Source organism: Apodemus sylvaticus, chromosome 23 (genome assembly GCF_947179515.1).
Source record: "Apodemus sylvaticus chromosome 23, mApoSyl1.1, whole genome shotgun sequence".
NCBI lineage: Eukaryota > Metazoa > Chordata > Mammalia > Rodentia > Muridae > Apodemus > Apodemus sylvaticus.
This window is the reverse complement of record NC_067494.1, coordinates 35,207,118-35,226,303: the sequence shown is the minus strand read 5'-3', so window position 1 is coordinate 35,226,303 and position 19,186 is coordinate 35,207,118. Positions and strand designations below refer to the sequence as shown.

Genomic DNA, 19,186 nt, shown 5'->3' with positions numbered 1-19,186 from the left:
GTGAGGACCTTGACCTCCCGATCCTCCTGTCTCTATCTCCCAGGGACTGGGAAAACTGACAGGCATGGTACTGCCTTCTGGGCCCACCTTCGGAAGCGGTGGTTGTGACTCGCGGTGCTGAGAGCTTGCGTGATTAAATCCCGGCCTTGCCCAGTGGGGACAAGGAGAGTGGACAGAAGGGATAAGGAGAATCAGACAAGAATGAACAGTCAGGAAAAGAGAAATAACTCAGGCATATCACAGACTTGGGTTTTTACCCCAAGTCATTGGGAAATCCTTGACGAATTTCCCATAGGCAAGTGACTTTCCAGGGTCCCTTTTAATATCACAGTTATAAGTGGCAGCCTCTGGGATAGTTGTTTCCAAAAGCACAGAATAGGGTTCAATTTCCCACTGACAAGACAGGATTTTCATCCACCTGAATGTTAATGACTCTTTCAGGCGATATCCCACTTGGAAGAGTACAATGAAATGCTTGAATCTGTTCGGAAATGGATGGAGAAAGCTAACATCTTAGTGCATGGAAACATCGCCTGGAATTCAGCAAGCCAGCTCCGAGAACAGTACATCTTGCACCAGGTAAATTTCAGGGGAAAAAGCAAAGTTAAGAGTAAAAACAGTCAGTCTGACTGCGTTAGAGCAGCACACAATTTTGGAAAATATCCGAGAGGAAGAATGCTTGGGGACCATCCAGATGAGTCAGCAGGGAAAGGGGGTCACCAAATCTGGCGGTAAGCAGAGTTTGATTCCCAGGGCCTACATGGTGGAAAGAGAGAATTGACGCCTGAAAGTTGTCCTCTGACCCCTCCCTGGGCACTGTGGCTCGGATGTGCTCCCCTCTAAATAAATATGTGCACTTAAAGAGAGAGGGAGAGAGGGGGAGAGAGAAGGGGGAGGGAGAGAGAGGGGAAGGGAGAGAGAGAGAGACAGAGAGAGAGAGAGAGCGCAAGAGACTGACTTGCTATTCTAATTTGATCAAAAGTAGATAAGGAAGAGAGTTCATGAGACTGTATATAAATATACAGTTTTCTTTCTGGTTTTTTGTTTTGGTTTTTTTGGGTTTTTTTTGTTTTGTTTTGTTTTTGTTTTTTGTTTTTTGTTTTTTGTTTTTTGTTTTTTTTTTTGATTTGGCTTTTTTGAGACAGGGTTTCTCTGTATGGCCCTGGCTGTCCTGGAACTCACTCTGTAGACCAGGCTGGCCTCGAACTCAGAAATCTGCCTGCCTCTGCCTCCCAGAGTGCTGGGATTACAGGTGTGTGCTACCACTGCCCGGCTACAGTTTTCTTTATATCCTCTGTTTTCTTTATATCTCCCTTTCCCTGAACGGGAAAACATTCCTCCCCACCCCTGTGGTGCTTTGTGATTTTTGTGGTGTTGTTGCTGCTTTTATTGTAGAACCTTCTTTGGGAAATGCAGGAAATTCTTTCATAGGAAAAGATAAAATATGCAGAGAAGCACAGACAGATTAGACAATCACACTCGAAGGGGGAGGGGAAACAAACTCTACCAACTGGTACTCTGTGACCTGGAACAAAGTACTTGGTCTCTCTGTTCTGCCTTCTCACCAGTAGCAAGGGAATGCCCACTAATATCCCTATGTTGATTGCCGGGAGCAAACATCCAGCACTTCCAGGGTACACGCTGGTGCTCCAGGCGGGTGCTCCAGGCTGGTCCTGCTTCCTCTGGGCCACAGCCAGGGCTGAGTCATGTGGCTTACTCAGAAGGTCAGAGCGGCCAAGAGCAGATTCTATATCCATACCCGGAGGACGCATTACTTCATTTCCTATGAACTCAGGAGACAAAAAAAATACTCCTTTTTCTTTTGGCCATACTCCGGAAATTATCTCATCCTTCTAGTAAGTTACAGTTGACTTAAATGCACGTTTCTAACAGATCTTGCCACAAAATACAGGCTGGCTTTTACTTAGTTTATATGGGTAGTGTCAGGTATTCTTAGTCTCCCATAGGAGTTATCTTTTAGCTTCTTCTTTCCTGCTCTCTGAGGTGGTTCTGGATATTGTTTCCTCCTGGAATGTTTCCATGGCTCGAATTCCAGTTCCTATTATCTCCCCTCCACTTCCCAGACACCCAGTCACGTACACTCCTCCCAGATACAGACATCCGTACCTCTCAGAGAGCTGGAGTCCTTTGCTGTGTAATATGTTTGGAAGCTCACAGACTAGACTTCCTTTACAAACTAGTTGGTAATCAATGGAAGTACAACTCACTTCTAGGGCTCTAAAGATGCAGTTATAAAAACAGAAAAGATAAAGGAAAGTTTAACTGTCACAATACCTTTTTATTTTTTTTTTTTAAAAGCAGTTGATAATTCAACAAAATCATTTGAAAAGCAATTACCTTAATATAAGCTGGTATTTTACTTCCTGTTCATTTTATTTTGTATTCCTTAACTGGGGCTGTAATCCAAAATGTAGAAAATATTTAATGTGATATTAGTAACTGTAGGGGGATTTTATTATTTATTTATTTATTTGCTTGTTTATTGTGTATGTGTGAGAGAGAGGAAGGAGGGGGGAAAGGAAGGGAGGGAGGGAGAGGGAAAGGGAGAATTCCAGCACACACACATGTAACAGTCAGAATACAACCTTCAGGAAGGATCAGTTCTGTCCCACTGTGGGGCTGTGGTATCAGACTCAGGTCATCTGGCTTGCCCAGCAAGCCTGTTGACCTGCTAAGCCTTCCCGACAGCAGTGCGATGGAATTATAAAGAAAATTTAAATGTTGGATTATGCTTTTCTAAGATATTTGCACATAGTGGTGGAGCATAATACAAGTTTTAGGGAAAAAAGAGTCATGACGATTTTCACTGTAGTTTCTGAAAGCCAACCGAGCAGTGGTAAGCTGGAGCAGAGGAGGTAGCTTCTACACTGCAGCAGAGACGGACAGGCCTCCTCTTGAAGAGGGACAATGAAGCCTAGATCAGACAATCCTACGTGTGGTGTGGTTGACATTAGTGTTCATGACTCGGGCAACTGCATGGATTGACTGCATCTTTAACCCAAGCAAGCACCCTTAGGCCACTCAGCTAGTCCAGGAGGGAACTCATCTTAGAGGGTCCCCACTTTTCCACCCAGAGGCAAAGCTGCCTGGGTGCGCCCTCCGATAGATAACGCCCGGTGAAAAAGAGAGAGAAATCAGGAGACATGTTATGTTCTTAACTGCCTAAAACTGCCCATATGTGCTTGCTAGCAATGACGTCTTACAGTTTTCCTTTCAGGCATCTACAATCTGTAGCCCACAGTCTACACACATCCCAGGGTAGCTATGAACATACTTGTCAGTGACAGCCTTGTGTCACGAGGTTGGACAGCGCTGCCTAGGACATGCTATAATAGAGTATTTTTCTTATGTTTATATATATTATATTCTCAGTGAAAAGAAGAATGCCTTTCTTATCTGAAAATAACCCAATTTATAGAGTAAAGCATCCCTGTCTTTTATATCCTTCGTGTGTCTACCACGACACATTCTGTGGTCTCTTGACCTCTGTGCCCTGCGTACACCGTCTCTCAGTACAGGTGCCTTCCCTTCCTCCTCTGTTAATGCGCTGCTATCTTTCTTGAACCCCATAGGACCCGTATCTCAACCTGCCAGCAAGTTGTTCCCCGTCTGGGTTGAGTCACCCCTTACTATGTGGCTGCCCTTTCATTCTCTTCTCCATATTCCCATGCATGTGCCAGTATATGTGTGTTGTCTGTCTGTCTGTCCTACTGCTGTTAGTCCCAGCAGGCAGTATGGGCTGAGTGATGAGGGCTTACTTAGAACAAGTAAGCGAAGGTTTTCATCTGCAATGCTTGGGCCTCTCTTTGCATCTTACAACACTCAGATCTTAGTCGTATAACCTAAGCTCTGAATAGGCGCCTTCTTTAGTGCGAATGTGGGACAAGGCAGGCCCAGACAAGAGATGTGATCAAGACACACAGTGTGCCCAAACATCACAGCCGCTGGCTGATATCTCCATGTCCCACCACGTGGCGAGGCAGCCTGCGTATGAGAGAGCATGAATCCTCAAGTCCCATATTCTCAAGCAACTGGCCTTGGCAAGCTATTAAGGTTTCTGGACTTTGTTGTCTGTGAAGTGGGGATGGCAATGTATAGCCTGTGAGTGGGCTCATAGGAGTAAGAGGGCCAAACGTTGTACTGTGCTCATAGTTCTTGATCTGTTCCTAGTCTGTTTGGGTCTTTATACGCCTCTATACATATCCGTATCCCCCCCTCTCTGTTTCACAACTACGAATACTTCCCTCTAGACACTGTTAGAAGAATCTGATGAAATTGACAGCGACCTGGAAGCAATGGCTGAGAAAGTGCAATACCTTGCCAATGTGTACTGCACGGGAAAGTTATCACAGCAAGTGACACAGTTTGGACGGGAGACAGAGGAGTTACGGCAGGCTATCAGAGTTCGTTTGCAGAGCCTCCAAGATGCAGCCAAGGTAAAACAAAACAAAACAAAACAAAACAACCTGGCATGCTGTCCCAGAGAGAAAGTGTTCACCCGTGATGAGAGAGTCTCTTGAATATGAGGCAGTTCTTCAGCTATGACTTTGATCCTTAAATGTACTGATGGTCACTGGGGTTTGTTCTCCAGGACATGAAAAAGTTTGAAGGAGAGCTAAGAAACTTGCAGGCGGCTTTGGAACAAGCCCAGACAATTCTGACTTCTCCCGAAGTGGGGCGCCTTAGTCTCAAGGAGCAGCTGTCCCATCGACAGGTAGGCAAAGAGAATTCAGGATGGGCTGGGGAGACGGCTCAGGTATCAAAGAGGCTGCTTTACAATCACAGGACTGGATCCCAAGAACCCACATTAAAAACCTGGGTGTGGCCAGTCCTAAGACTTAGGAGGGAACAGGAGGCAGAAGAGACCACCCAGTGCTACATGAGTTCAAGGCCAGCTAGACCTACCTAGTGAGATCCTGTATCAGAAAACAACAAAACTAGACAGGATGTCATGTGCTTAAAATCTTGGTGCAGAGGAGAATGAAATTGGTGCATACCTGGGGCTCACTGGCTGCCCAGCCTACGCTACTTGGCAAGCTCTGGTCCAGTGAAAGATCATGTCTTAAAATTAAAAAATGTAACCCATCTCATGAATAATTGTAGGTGAGTTTGCTGTCTTCTGACCTCTTTACACACGCACAAATGTATGTTCAGTCCTCATTATGCACTTGCCAATAGGAACTCAAAGGCACATGCATGTGCATTTACCCACACACATGAACACAGATGCACTCTAATACTTTAGGATGAATGGGGTGGAGGGGTCTACATTTTAAAAATAGCAGCAAGAAAAATGTTTTCTAAGCCCAGTGATAGTCTTAACATGGATTCTTTGTTTAAAACCTATCTTCCTTGCAAGCCTTGTTGGCCCATATTAACTCAGTAGCTACGATTCAGGAAATGCCTCTTGGGCTTACACTGTGACATGGTCGCTTTCAGCATCTGCTGTCTGAGATGGAGTCACTGAAGCCAAAGGTGCAAGCCGTGCAGCGTTGCCAGAGTGCTCTCCGGATCCCCGAGGACGTGGTCGCCAGCTTGCCCCTGTGCCACGCTGCCCTGCGGCTGCAGGAGGAAGCCAGTCAGCTGCAGCACACGGCCATCCAGCAGTACAACATCATGCAGGCAGGTGCAACTGTGCCTCAGGTTTCAGCCAATGGGGCCCACGCTGGCAGAGCAAGTGCACATGAGTCATGGGCTGCTTTTCTTAGCATTGTGTGGGCCCAGTCATCAAAACACCCAGAGTGCTAAATTTTGACAGTCTGTTGTTGTTATATAAAATCAAGAGATTAAGACTCTATTATATGCATCATCCACACAGGACCTAGGAAAGATCCTCTAAAAATTACCTTTTAATGAAAATTATCTTTTGGTAATTTTTTTTTAAAATGAATGACTTATATACATCAGTTTTGTATGTGGTCATATATGTACCTGAAAAGAATCTAGATCCTGGTAATATGGGTTTGCTATTCTATATTATGCAACAGCTTTCATATTTTATTCAATTTGTGTATTTTCTGGATGAAGGACATCCAAGTACAGCTCTTTTGAGGTAAGAAGAGAAAAATAATTTCCGTGAAGAAATAATGCTACTGACTATATCTCTCCTTTTAAGAAGTATTCCCCTGCTTTATGAATAGTTATATCTTATAAAACCAGGGTTGCTCATGTGATCAACCACCTTTGATCATTCATTACCTTGTTATTTGTTAAGCATCAGAGCCCTGAGGCTACAGACCCGTGCTTAATTAGTATTATCTGGGACTGGAATTCTTGGCTGGTGTCTTGTTATTCAACATTGTTTTGAGATTTGCTTTGCATTTTAGTGTGTGGTACATGTACATAATAGTATGGGTGTGTACATGTGTCTTAGTGTTTACTGCTATGAACAGACACCATGACCAAGGCAACTCTTATAAGGACAACATTTAATTGGGGCTGGCTTATAGGTTCAGAGGTTCAGTCCATTACCATCAAAGTGGGAGCTTGGCAGGCAGATATGGAGTTGGAGGAGGTGAGAGTTCTACATCTAGTTCTGAAGGAAAACTGGAGAAGACTATCTCCCATGCAGATAGGAGAAGGGTCCCAAATCCCACACCCACAGTGACACACTTCCTCCAACAAGGCCACGCCTACTCCTACAAGGCCATGCCTACTCCAACAAGGCCACGCTTCCCACAGTGCCACTCCCTGGGCCAAGCAAATTCAAACCACCACAACGTGTATGAGGGTTCATGTACATGTATATGCGTTCATGTATGTACGTTCATGTACATGTATGTGAAGGCTGAGGTCAACAGCACATGTCTTCCTCCATAGCCCTCTATTTTTTTGAGACAGAGTCTTTCATTGGACCCAGAACTAGTAGATTTGCTTAAGATCTAGGCAACCTCCTTGTCCCTGATCCCTCACCTTCCAATGCTGGCTACAGATGTGGCTTTTTGCTTTAGTATTTGGAATTTGAGTTCAGATCCTTAAGCTTGTATGATGGGAACTTCACCAGCTGAGGCATTTGCCCAACTCTTCAGTCAGTGTCTCTTGTACAGAGAGAAGGAAGTCTTTTGTCCTGCCAGCTCATCTTCAGGACAGTCTTATGTAGGCAGAGCAGAGAGGATCCTAACTGCTCACCTATTTTGATCCCATTAATAATTTTATTATAATCACTCAAAAAGATAAAGCAATGCATCTGAGTGAAAGTTGTTAATTATGCACCATCTGAAGGACTTATACCAATCTCTCTTTGACTTTTTGGACATGGGGAAAAAGAATGGTAACATTAGTGGGAGAGCGCGCCCGCCCAGTGACTGATAGAAAGAAACATATTCTCCATTTTCCCCCCAAAGGAGGCTGTAGTGCAGTTATGAACAGTACAAGCAGGAAATGAAGCATCTTCAGCAGCTGATAGAAGAGGCTCACAGAGAGATCGAGGACAAACCCATGGCCACCAGCAACATCCAGGAGCTCCAGGCACAGATCTCTCAGCATGAGGTGAGACGCAAGGGCAGGCAGAGCAAGTCGCTGACCACTGGAAACTGGTTTCATTTAGAGCAGTGGCTTTTCAACCTGTGATACTTTTAATACAGTTCTGATTCTTGTGGTGACCCCTCACCCCACCATAAAATTATTTTCGCTGCTACTTCATAACTGTAATTTTGTTACTGTTAAGAATCATGAAGTAAATATCTGCGTACTGTTACATATCGTGACATAAACATCTGTGGTTTTAGATGGTCTTAGGTAACCCCCGTGAAAGGGTCTCAAAATGGCAGAGCCCCACAGGTTGAAAACTACAGGTTTAGTGACTGGAAGAGAAGAACTGCCAGCCCTGTGAGGGCTCTGCTTGAGTCTTGTACAGCTGATACAGGATGTTTGAACCTGTTTTGAGTTAGGGTGTGGCTCAGCCCTTAGCGCACACCTTAAATCCCTCCGGCTGGAATAGAGACATATCCTTAGTACTGACCCTAAATCATAAACAATGAAGGTAAAATATCATTTGTAAAAGGAAGCTATCCAGTTTTGAACGTGATGTCTAATCAAGTGGCAGAAAAAGTGACAAATCAGAGAAGGAATATTTCAAAATGGGACATTCCAAGTTCTCATGAGAAAGAGGAAAGGGAAGCTACATGTGGTAGAGACAGACAGTACAGGAGAAGAGGGTATAGTCCAGGAGTACAGCAGAGTCTGTGGAGAGCAGTAGAGTTGAGCAGGAGAGCAGAGCAGCAGAGAGAGGGAGGAGGAGGAGGAGGCACTTTTACCAGGAGAGTTTTACAGAGAGTTTTGAAGAGGAAACAAGCTTAGGACACGGATAAAGACAGAATGAGCAAGAGAATGAGAAGGAGCCAGAAGATTAGAAAAGATTGTTAGAGTTCATTTGTGCTAAAGCAGAAGAATTCAAAGGCCAAGAGAAAAAGCTAGATTTGAACAAGTCAGCTGGGAAAGGAGTTTGAGCCAGAACAGCTGAGTTGAACCAGCAGCAAGAGTTCAGAAAGAACAAGAAAGGGTGTGGGTCATGAGCAGTGAGTCCCAGAGGCCGAAACCATTCTTGGGCCAGATTAGATTATATAGACGCTTCCAGGACTAGGCCTAGGTTAACAGAGGGAGACAGCAAGCCTCCAAAATGATAATTATATCAGTCAAATAAGAGATACTTCAACACACAGCACTTCAGCTGTCCTCTGTAGTTTCAAGGTGATTTTTGCTGAGTCAGTTACACAGGTATTTCCCCTGTATTCCGCAGTATTTATGTGCTGTTTGTGACTTGTCCCACTGAGTGTCCCATGCATGGAAAACAGATCAGTGCATGAAACAGTTAATTCATGAGAATCGTCTAATCCTTGGTTTACTAAAGCCTTGTAAGAAACAACCTTGTTCCACTGCTTTATGGTGGTGTTGGCCTTCTTACAAACAAAGGGTGGCTTCCTGTTAAAGGGAAAAGTGCTCCCACCTGTCATCCACTGCTTGGACTTGTTCACTGAGATCTAGAGTTATCAGAGGGTTCTTTGCCTCAAAGGTGTCTCCTTGTCTTTCCTGCATCACCTGGCATCTTCCTGAGACTCTGGTCATACAGCTCCAGAGTGACAAAGCCCAGTGATATTTAGCAGCAATTCTGTTCCTGGCCTGCCATTTTCTATTAGGTCAACTCACTGTCCCCTGGGCGCTGGCTCATAGCTCATACATTGTGGTGGGTACACAGAGAGGGTTGTTTAGTCCTTTATGCCAACGACAGACATTACAGTTTGCTTTCTATCTGAATTTTTTTTTTTTTTTTTTTTTTTACCATTAAGGATTAATCTTCCTGGCCCCGATGTAGTGGGTAAGCTTCTCAAGAGATTGAAATGGTGCCTTGAAGTATAGAAGAGAAACAGTCATGTCTGTTTTCCACATATAAGTAAACAATTTCTTCAAACAGTACACCAGCATAGTACACGTCTATGGTTTGCAAAGCCAATACTCTTCCTTCCATTCGCCTCTACCGCTATAGACATCATCTGCTAGCTGTGTCTCTTATGAACTGGTAATGAAAGGGCAGTTTCTGAAATCACTGTCTACATAGTATATTATGTTTTGTCATATATTATTTTATTCCTGCTTTATAAGATCCAGAACACTGTTTTCATAACTTTTTAAAATTATGATCCAGATATTTTTTGTAACTTGTCCTGAGTAACATTAGCTATCACCAAAGCTTATATTTTAAAAATGATTGAAAATATTTACATCTCTCTTGTTTAACCCCATGAGGATTGGATTTGAAGGGTTGGGGAGAGGGCACGATCTCACTATATAACCCAGGCTAGTCTCTAACTCCCTATTCTTGTGCCTCTTCTGTCTAAGCCTTCCAATGGCTGGGATTGCAGGTGAATGTTCTCCCAACCAACCTATCATATGCTTCCAAAAAGAAAGAATACAAAGAAAGAAAGAAGGAAGGAATGAAAGAAGACAGACAGACCAGCTATTTTTAAAGTAACCTCTTAAGCTCCCAAATATAGTGCTAGTTAATTCAATATTTGGGATTCAAATATTGACTATTTTTTTTTGCACTGTAACAGAGACATGTGTGTGGCATCATAACAAAAGAGGAATTAGTTTTAAGGCAAGGTTCAGAGCCACCTCTTTGTAGAGTCCTTGGGAGACTCAGATAGCGACCTGCTTCAGCCTGTCACAGTTTCTCCATAAGGTCCTATCTCCCTGTTAACATCTGTTGGCTTCATCCTGTAGCTTAGAAGATGTTTCACATAAACAACGATGTAGACACACATGAAGGTCATTGTGCAGAAAAGAAAAACACAGGAGGGGAAGTGGCCCAGAGGAGACAGTGACTTGAGTGGTAAAAACATAAAAGCCGGGATGCGGGTTGTTTCTGTATTTTCTGACTACTCTTACTGAATTTCAGTTTTAAGTAGAGTCCGATATAGTTACAATTGTACTCTTAAGGGATGTGCTCATTTTATTTTTTGAAAAAAATTTCAAGAGGTACATTTCATTTGAAAAAAAAAAAAAACAGAAACAAAACCCTACTTTGAAGGCACAGGAAAGAACACCCGTGTTCTTAGCTTTCCACCAGACATAAAAGCCATGCTCCTGTGGATGGAAGGCTGCCCAGAGGGCTGCTTTCTTTCAAGGGGACATTGGCCCAGACATATCCACTGTGTTGTCATTTATAGAAATGCCTAGCCCAAATTAAAATATGCATGTATTTTTTTTTCTGAGAAGGGATAACTAATTAATCTACTGGGTTCCATCTTAGCCAGTGGATTTGCCTTAGTCATGAGAGGCAGGCAGCTCTCACAGAAGGAGGCCGTTACCGCATAGGCTGACTGTGGAGTGTAGATGACTGATCAAGTAGATGAAAGTCCTGACCGTGGTGATCAGATTTGCATTTTTAACAAAGATCACAAATAGCTGGGTGGCAGTGGCGCACGCCTTTAATCCAGCACTTGGGAGGCTGAGGCAGGTGGATTTCTGAGTTCGAGTCCAGCCTGGTCTACAGGACAGCCAGGGCTTACAGAGAAATCCTGTCTCAAACAACAAAAACAACAACAATGAAAAAGAAAGAAAGAAAGAAAGAAAGAAAGAAAGAAAGAAAGAAAGAAGAAGAAAGAAAGAAAGAAAGAAAGAAAGAAAGAAAGAGAGAGATCACAGATGACTTGTATACATGCTAAAGTTGAGACTGTCACCTTGGAAAAGGGCGTTTCCTAGGAACATGAGAGTGCCTGTGTAGGGCCCACCATGGGAACTCGTCACCTGTCCTCGGTCTCAGGGTAAACAAAGGCTAAGTCTAACTCTGTGAAGTGTGTGAGATCCCTCAGTTTCACTGTTAAAGGGGAGATACCTTAAACAAGAGCAAACAAAACTCTCTTAGATTTAATTAGTAATTTTCAGCCAGAAGAGTATAAATTAGACTTCTGGTTTTTTGCTTTTTTGTTATTTTTTGTAAGTCCTGGTATGAACTACTTACCATCTGGATGACAAGCTGCCTGTTAGATTCTGATGGACTGCTACCCCTCGTTCACGTTCAAGTGAGAGGGCAGAAGCCATGCACCCAACAGTAGCAGCCTGCTGCGTGTGTACATGCGTGTATGTGTGGTCCGCGTGCGTGCGTGCATGCGTCTGTGTGCCTTTCTGTGTATCTCGGTGCATGCGTGCTCTCATTTAAAAATGTTAGTGTTTAGCTGGATAGAGTAGCACATGCCTATAACCCCAGCACTAGGACTGAAACAGAAAGATTGTGAGTTTAAGGCCAGATGAATCTACAAAGCATGACTCTGTCTACCCTCAAAGGGAATAGCAGACAGAGCTATTGTGCCAAATACGAATGATAACGGCCTAGGAGCATGGATTCAGATGGCTGTTCAGTACCATGTTACCCCGAGGAAATGGCTTCATGATGTCATTATAGCTATAGAACACAAAGAACAGAAGAAAGTCCTAACTAAGGGCATATTTCACGTGCCTCGGGGGTGAGCTCAGGTAGGTGGCTTACAGAAAAGCCAGGACCCCTCAGATGTGATTGAAGAACTCAATACATCCCAAAAGGATTTCCCTAACCTTGATGTTAGGGCAGGCAGAGTATTAAGGGCACTGAAGACAGTCTACAATAATTTGTCCCTGATCCTGCCATAGCCCTGAAGTTCTCATCAACCACCCTGTGCCATCTTTAGGACAGATGCAGCTTTTATCCTAGGACCTTGGTTCCCAGTCACAGAAAGTGTCCTATACACATAACCGGCCGCTTGCCAGGCAAACAGACTTGTCCCAAACAACAGGGAAAAGAAAGAAGGGAACCTCTGTGTCCTTATGTCACTATCTCAATACATATTTTTCCAGTCTGTTAAAGATGCAAGGAAGCATTGCTTCAGCATCTTATCGTTGGAGTGGTTTCTTTCTAAGGTAAGCAAGAAAGTATAGTTGTGATATTTAGACTTGCCACACCCCCTAGAACTGACCTGTAATTAACCCTTTGAGGAGCTGTGTGCCATCCAGAGTTTAGTGACAAAAAGTTTCAATCAAGTCTCAAAATAATGTTTCTTTTTTTTTTTTCCAAGAGCAAAATGAAATGAGACAGCTTTTATTTGCACAGCAATTCAGAGCTCTGCTTTGAAATATGAGAAAACACTTGAGGTGTGGTGTGTCTGATGGGTATTATATTTAGGAGGGCAGTTGGCATACAAATTAAGGATTAAGGTATCATAGATTTCATACATAGTATTCTTTCTATAGAAAACTAAAGGTCTTGGTCACCGGAACCAGCAAGCAGTTTGCTTTGTGACCCTGCCCTGCCTTACTAAGTGACTGCCACCTTTTGGATGTAGTTAGTATAAGAGCTGAGCCTTGCTTTTTTTTTTTTTTTTTTTTTTTTTTTTTTGCTTTAGTCATCACATGACCTAATTTCCATGGCATGAACCATCTGGTAAATTTCAGCAGCTTCAGGTATTTTGGAGAAAGTTGCCAGCACCTCATGCTGGAAGTTCATAATAACTTAAGGGTCACCAGTCAGGGCTCAAAGCCAATCCGCACGCCCCACATTCCCAGCGCAGGCTTGGCTGAGGCTCCGTGTCTGGGCTTGGGCCCGGCTGCGAGGTGGTCTGGCTCGGCTGGGCTGGAGGTGCTGCAGCCTGCAGGGCAGCCGGCAGCTGCAGACCGCCTCTGCTCGTCGCCAGGCTCGGCTCCGCCTCTCATTGGCTCCGGGCTGCAGGAAGATGAACGCCACTACTGTTTCCTTCTGATGCTGCGCTGACACAGTGGGAAAATGTTTCCTCAGGAGCTGGCGCAGAAAATCAAGGGCTACCAGGAGCAGATCGACTCTTTGAATTCCAAATGCAAGATGCTGACGATGAAAGCCAAGCACGCCACTATGCTGCTGACCGTGACAGAGGTCGAGGGACTGGCTGAAGGGACGGAGGACCTGGACCAGGAGCTCCTCCCCACGCCTTCGGCCCACCCTTCCGTAGTCATGGTAAGGATCAAGCCTGGCCCGGTTACTCTTTGGACCGGAGCTTGGCTGGTGGTGGCCCAGGAGCCACAGTCATGCTTTTTTAGAGACTAGAGCTTGTAGATTCTAATTTAGGAGCCGGTTCCTTCATTTGTAGTGACTGACTGCCCAGGGACCAGGGCTAATCTTTAACCCTGTAAACAGTGGCAGTTGGGACTGTTAATGTTGGATTTAGAGTTCAAGGGCTGCCCTTCATTCATGAGCAATTTTGCAATAACACTGACCTACTTTGTGTTTTATTTTGAAAATAATTCCTTTACACCACAGGGACATGAGAGTTGTGACATACACACACACACACACACACATATACATGTACACACCTACACACATACATATATATTCCAATATATGTGATATATTCCAATATTTGTGATATATATCACATATATATGAAAAACTATTATGACAAAAATAAGGAAATTAAGAATTCAAAGTTTAGTTTGGGACCAAGAGACTATTTAATCTCCCTTTTGTATCATTATTTCCCTATACATTTTGCAACTGAGTGTTTTGGTAACTATAGTATCTTCTGGTGATGTATCTTTTCCTCACTTATGCTATGCCTCAGGAAATAAGTAACATATTCCCAAACCATGTGGCCATATGTGGCTTTAGATCAGCAGTTCTTAACCTTCCTAACACTGTGGCCCTTTAATACAGTTCCTCATGTTGTGATGACCTCCAGCCATAAACTTATTTTATTGCTACTTCATAACTGTAATTTTGCTACCATTATGAATCGTAATGTAAATACCTGATATACAGGATGTCTGATATGGGAACCCTGTGGAAGGGTCGTTCAACTCCCAAAGGGGTCACGACCCACAGGTTGAGAAATACTGTTTAGTTGCATTTAACTTTCTTGGATATTTGGAACCTGAGATGTCACAATAGGCCAGGTTTTATTTCATAGACCCTTTCCCTGTTTGGCACATGGTTTTCCTACTTATTTTATTAAGCCACAAATACGCTCAATGAAAAGAGACACTTTTGACCAACATAAAATTTTTTGGTGTGAAATACAGCCGCGGGTCTGTCTATTTTAGAAACACTATTAACACAACCACTCGTCGGTCATCCTTTTATATACTAACCCAGAGTTAATGTAAACTAATGCCAGCCATGCCAACCTTGGCTAGATACTGAAGTCCTGAGCTGCGTCTGTGGAGGTTTTGTGCTAACAAAGCTAACTGATTTTTATGTCCTCCGGGCTGCATCCTGCGTGGCAGATGACTGCAGGTCGCTGTCACACTCTGCTGTCACCTGTCACTGAAGAGTCTGGGGAGGAGGGCACCAGCAGTGAGATGTCCTCTCCACCTGCCTGTCGCTCCCCATCACCTGTGGCTAACACGGAGGCGTCTGTTACCCAGGTACCTCCCACTCATCCTTCCCACACTGTGAGCTCTTGGTGGATACAGTCTTCCGTTCGCCACCCTCATTGGTCTGTGGCTATGAGGCCCCCCCCCCCCCCCGCTTCATTGAATTTGGGTCCAGGGGCCATATCATTAAGTGTGATAGTCATATAAATTATGGTTGTCGTGGAGGGTGACATATGTCGCCACCTCTACTGAGCTACTGGTGGGGAAGTGAGCAAAAATTAGCTCATGAAAATTATAGCCCAATATAAACAAATTCAACCATGCAAATTAAAGCCCAAAGAAGGTCCCTTTAAGGCCTTATGGCTTCCTAAAGCAATCATAGGCATGGGGTACTGTATCCCAATGGAGAACACGGGAGTATGATTCTATAGCTCAGTTAGCATGCATGGGGGACAGTGTTAACACTAACCAGGTCCTACTTTAAATAGTAAACCTTGATTCATATTAGACTTTTACTTTCTATAAACTGAAGATGTGCCTTGTTATGGGATGCACTTTATCAAATAACTATATAACCTATAACTTATACTAAATGTTACATATTCTAAGTGGTGCGCCAAAACATTTAGTGAGACGTATATGAGATATGCAAAATACTTTGAAAATAACCAAAACTTTTAATGGGTGATAAGCGGTGATGTATTTTTAGCCAAAACAAATTTTGACAGATTTTAATGATGTTGCTAAGAAGTTATGTAACTGCTCGTGAGCTGAGATAATATTGAGAGGAAGCACTAATTAGAACAAGCGTCTCGTAGACAGCGCTGTAAATCCATCTCTTTCAAACTATGCTTCTTTTATTATGTCACTTTGATTTTAAAAGTCAGAGGGTTGTACATGGAACTTCTGTGATAAAGAGAACAAGGTGGTAACATTGACGAGGCATTGAGGTGATATGACAGTCTGTTGGTAGAGTTCTGAGGAAATTCTTAAGTCATCCATTCACTGGATACATTCTTAGCTGGGTGTGGTGGCTCACACCTATAATCCTAGCACTTAGGAGGCCGTGGAGGTATGCTTATCATGAGTTCAAGACCAGCTTGAGAGCTATTGTAGTGAGTTTCCCTCCACCTTGAATTACGGAAAAGTGAAAAAGCCCAGGCTCAAAACTAACAAATCAAATCAAAACAAAAGACCCCTGAGCATGCCGGGCACAAGACTTTCTGTCTTAGTCATAGAACAGAAAGGTCAACAAGAATTAAAGAATGACGAGAGGAGTGAGAGGAAATTAATAAGAAAAGGAGAAGTTCAGAGCTCCCTGGGAGCCTTAGGGAGCTGTTGCCCAAGTTCTGTATTAAAAATATGAATTACTCATCCTTGGATGACATGGTTTCTTTCCTGTGGTCATGGATGTCGCTAGAACAGGAGGAGATGGACTATAGTCAGCTGGTTGGATATTGAAATGATTACATAATATTCTTAAGATTTTCAAGTAGAGCAATTACTACTGATCTTGACACAGTGCGCTGTGGAAGTATATGCCTTTTCTAATATTTTCTATTTCTGTGCTACATCTTGGAAGACACTTTCCACGTACTTGTGAGGTGGCCCAGTACATCATCACAAAAACACATGCACTATTAGTTGATATCCATGATAATCACATCTTAAACTAAGATGCGCTAGAGTAGGCTTCCTGTGGCTTAGTTTTAAAAAGTCTCTTTGATCACAAGGTGTCAGTTAAAATCCACTATTAGGCATACATCCAGACAGGTACCCCTCTTAGTAGAAATGGTCTTACTTAGGCTAAGGCAGGAGACTTGACTTGGAAGAAGACCCTCAATAGCCAATGAGCCTTGGTGTTGTTTAATCAAACAAATTGACAGACCACATCAGTTGGCTGAATGTGGTTCAGAGTTCCCAGAGTTCAGTGTAAATCAGTGAGAAGCTGGCAGCTTGGGCAGCAATGTACTAGATTTCAGAACTAGTTTTGAAACTCCAGGAGCTTCTGGAGGATGCCCTTTAGCTCCAATTTCCACCGCCAACGCTGTATGGCACAGAATGTACACAGTCGTCCAAGGAAGAGCCAGATATAGTTACTTAAAAACATCACATCCGTGAAGGGGCTCTGTGCTCGCTCTTTCTGTAAGTAGATCTCTGTTACATAACAGATTCCCCCTCGCAGTCAGGGTGTTCCCTCCTCCGACTGTGAGAGAGGAGAAACGAGGCGGCGTCCTCAGAGTTGGCCACGGGCTCCTCTGTCTCCCTAGACACAAGCTGTGATCTGGATTCTACAGAAGAGTTGAGACAAATGTTGTGTCATGTCATTGGCCTCCAGGTTAGATGCTTCATGGGGTCACAGCCCTTCGGGGTCCAAGCTGTGTCCCCCTGGGTAGTTCTTCAGCTCCTTCTGTGGTACTGGAAATGGATAGTATTACACAATTACAAGCAAAATGGGATGTTTAATTATCACTACTTTTAAGACTGGAAAAAAAAGTGGATCATATTGGAGCCAAATTTGTCCAGATATATTTCCTTGGGCATCTTAAGCTTAGACACATGAGCACCGAGATGCACATTTTTAACACGCACATTTTTGACAGTTGATTCCTCACTATACCAAGCACTGATGGTAGCCATTATTTCTAGGGTTTCTTAATGATTTACTCACTGAGTTCAGGTAGCTCTCCCATAACAGACCCAGGTTCCTCATATACAGAAGATGATGGGCTTTCAACTCTATTAAGAAACCAGTTGTCATATAGGCATGAGCCATATACACATAAAACCAAAAAAAATTTTTTTTGGTAATAAATTGCATTCTACCTCGTTGGGAGTCTTATTCATAATTGGGTATGTAATTGGGAAATTTTATGTTATTTAAAGCCGGAATTTGTTCTTTTCAAGTTGGTGGCAGCAATAGACTCGTAGTTCCACCTTACCCAATATTCCAAGACTCTGATACTCAATGATGGAAACACGCCCACTGTTCTCTCTTATACATACCTACCAAGAATTTTTCTTTAATTAGAGGAAGTAAGAGATTACTACAACAGCAATAAGAGAACATGAGAACACTTATGTCAGCGTACACACATAACATTTATAATTTTTATAGAGTGCACAGTGTGGGATTTTCCATTTAAGATTTCAAGATCACGGGTTACTGAAAGTGTGGAGAGCAAGACCATGTGTGACTACTGTGTCACTTCTAGTGAATTTAGGCACAAGGTTCATTATGTACGGCACAGAACGTGCTCAGAAAGGAAGGCCTCAGGAACTATGGCTGTCATTACGGACCTCACAAGTTTGTGAGCAAAGGCAGATGATGGAGCTAAGAGGGTGGCAAGCAGCCCGATAAAGGGGAACGAGCATCGCGTGATGGGAGACCCCAGAGGCAGCAGCGAAGCCAGGTGGTTTCAGGTCTGACGCAGACCTGACCCCATTCGCTGTAAGGGAAGGAAGCCTGGTGAGGTATGTGGAGGATGTTAGGATAACAGGAGTCGAAGCTTTCTCAGGTAGGACCCCGTGTGTGAACCTGGAAGCAGAGAGAACATAAGCTACAGAGATAGCAACTGCGAAGAGTTCCAGTACAATTGGAAACTCTTCGATTGGGAGGGGATGTGGGAGCCAGCCCGTGAAGGATGTCTTAGTTAGGGTTACATTGCTGTGGAGAGACACTATGACCAAGGCAACTCTTACAAAGGAAAACATTTCATTGGGGCTGGCTTACAGTTTCAGAGGTTCAGTCTGTTCATGGCAGGAAGCATGGCAGCATCCAGGCAGACATGGTGCTGGAGGAGCTGAGAGTTCTACCAAACAACCAAGAGGAGACTAAATTCTGCAAACAGCCGAGGAGACTCTTTCCCGTAGTGGGTGGAGCCTGAGCATAGGCGGCCTCAAAGCCCACCTACAAAGTAGTGACACACTTCCTCCAACAAGGCTACACCTCCTCCAACAAGGCCACACCTCCTCCAATAAAGCCACACCTCCTCCAACAAGGCCACACCTCTTCTAATAAAGCCACACCTCCTCCAACAAGGCCACACCTCCTCCAACAAGGCCACACCTCCTCCAACAAGGCCACACCTCCTCCAACAAGGCCACACCTCCTAATAGTGCCCCTCGGTCCCTATGGCCAAGCATTCAGACCACCACGAAGGAGCATATAAAGGAATTCATGGCACATGAATGACTCAGGACTTTATCCAGAAGACATCAGTGAACCACCGAAGGAATTTAACTAGCAGCTATGTATGTTCAGAACTTAGATCATTCTAGATCACTGCACACACTAGACTTGTGTGGAGGTTGGGCTGCGGGGGGAGGGGGGGCAGTGGGGGAGGTTAGT

General features: G+C 43.8%; 1 protein-coding gene across 1 annotated transcript in view; it reads left to right on the top strand.

Moving 5' to 3' along the window:
• Syne1 (spectrin repeat containing nuclear envelope protein 1) overlaps positions 1-19,186 on the top strand; it is a 505,489-nt gene that overhangs the window by 322,117 nt on the left and 164,186 nt on the right. The window contains 8 exon segments of the mRNA XM_052169815.1: positions 442-579; positions 4,272-4,457; positions 4,613-4,735; positions 5,461-5,647; positions 7,333-7,379; positions 7,381-7,509; positions 13,283-13,477; positions 14,746-14,886. Of these exon segments, the coding sequence (XP_052025775.1) occupies positions 442-579; positions 4,272-4,457; positions 4,613-4,735; positions 5,461-5,647; positions 7,333-7,379; positions 7,381-7,509; positions 13,283-13,477; positions 14,746-14,886 (1,146 nt within the window).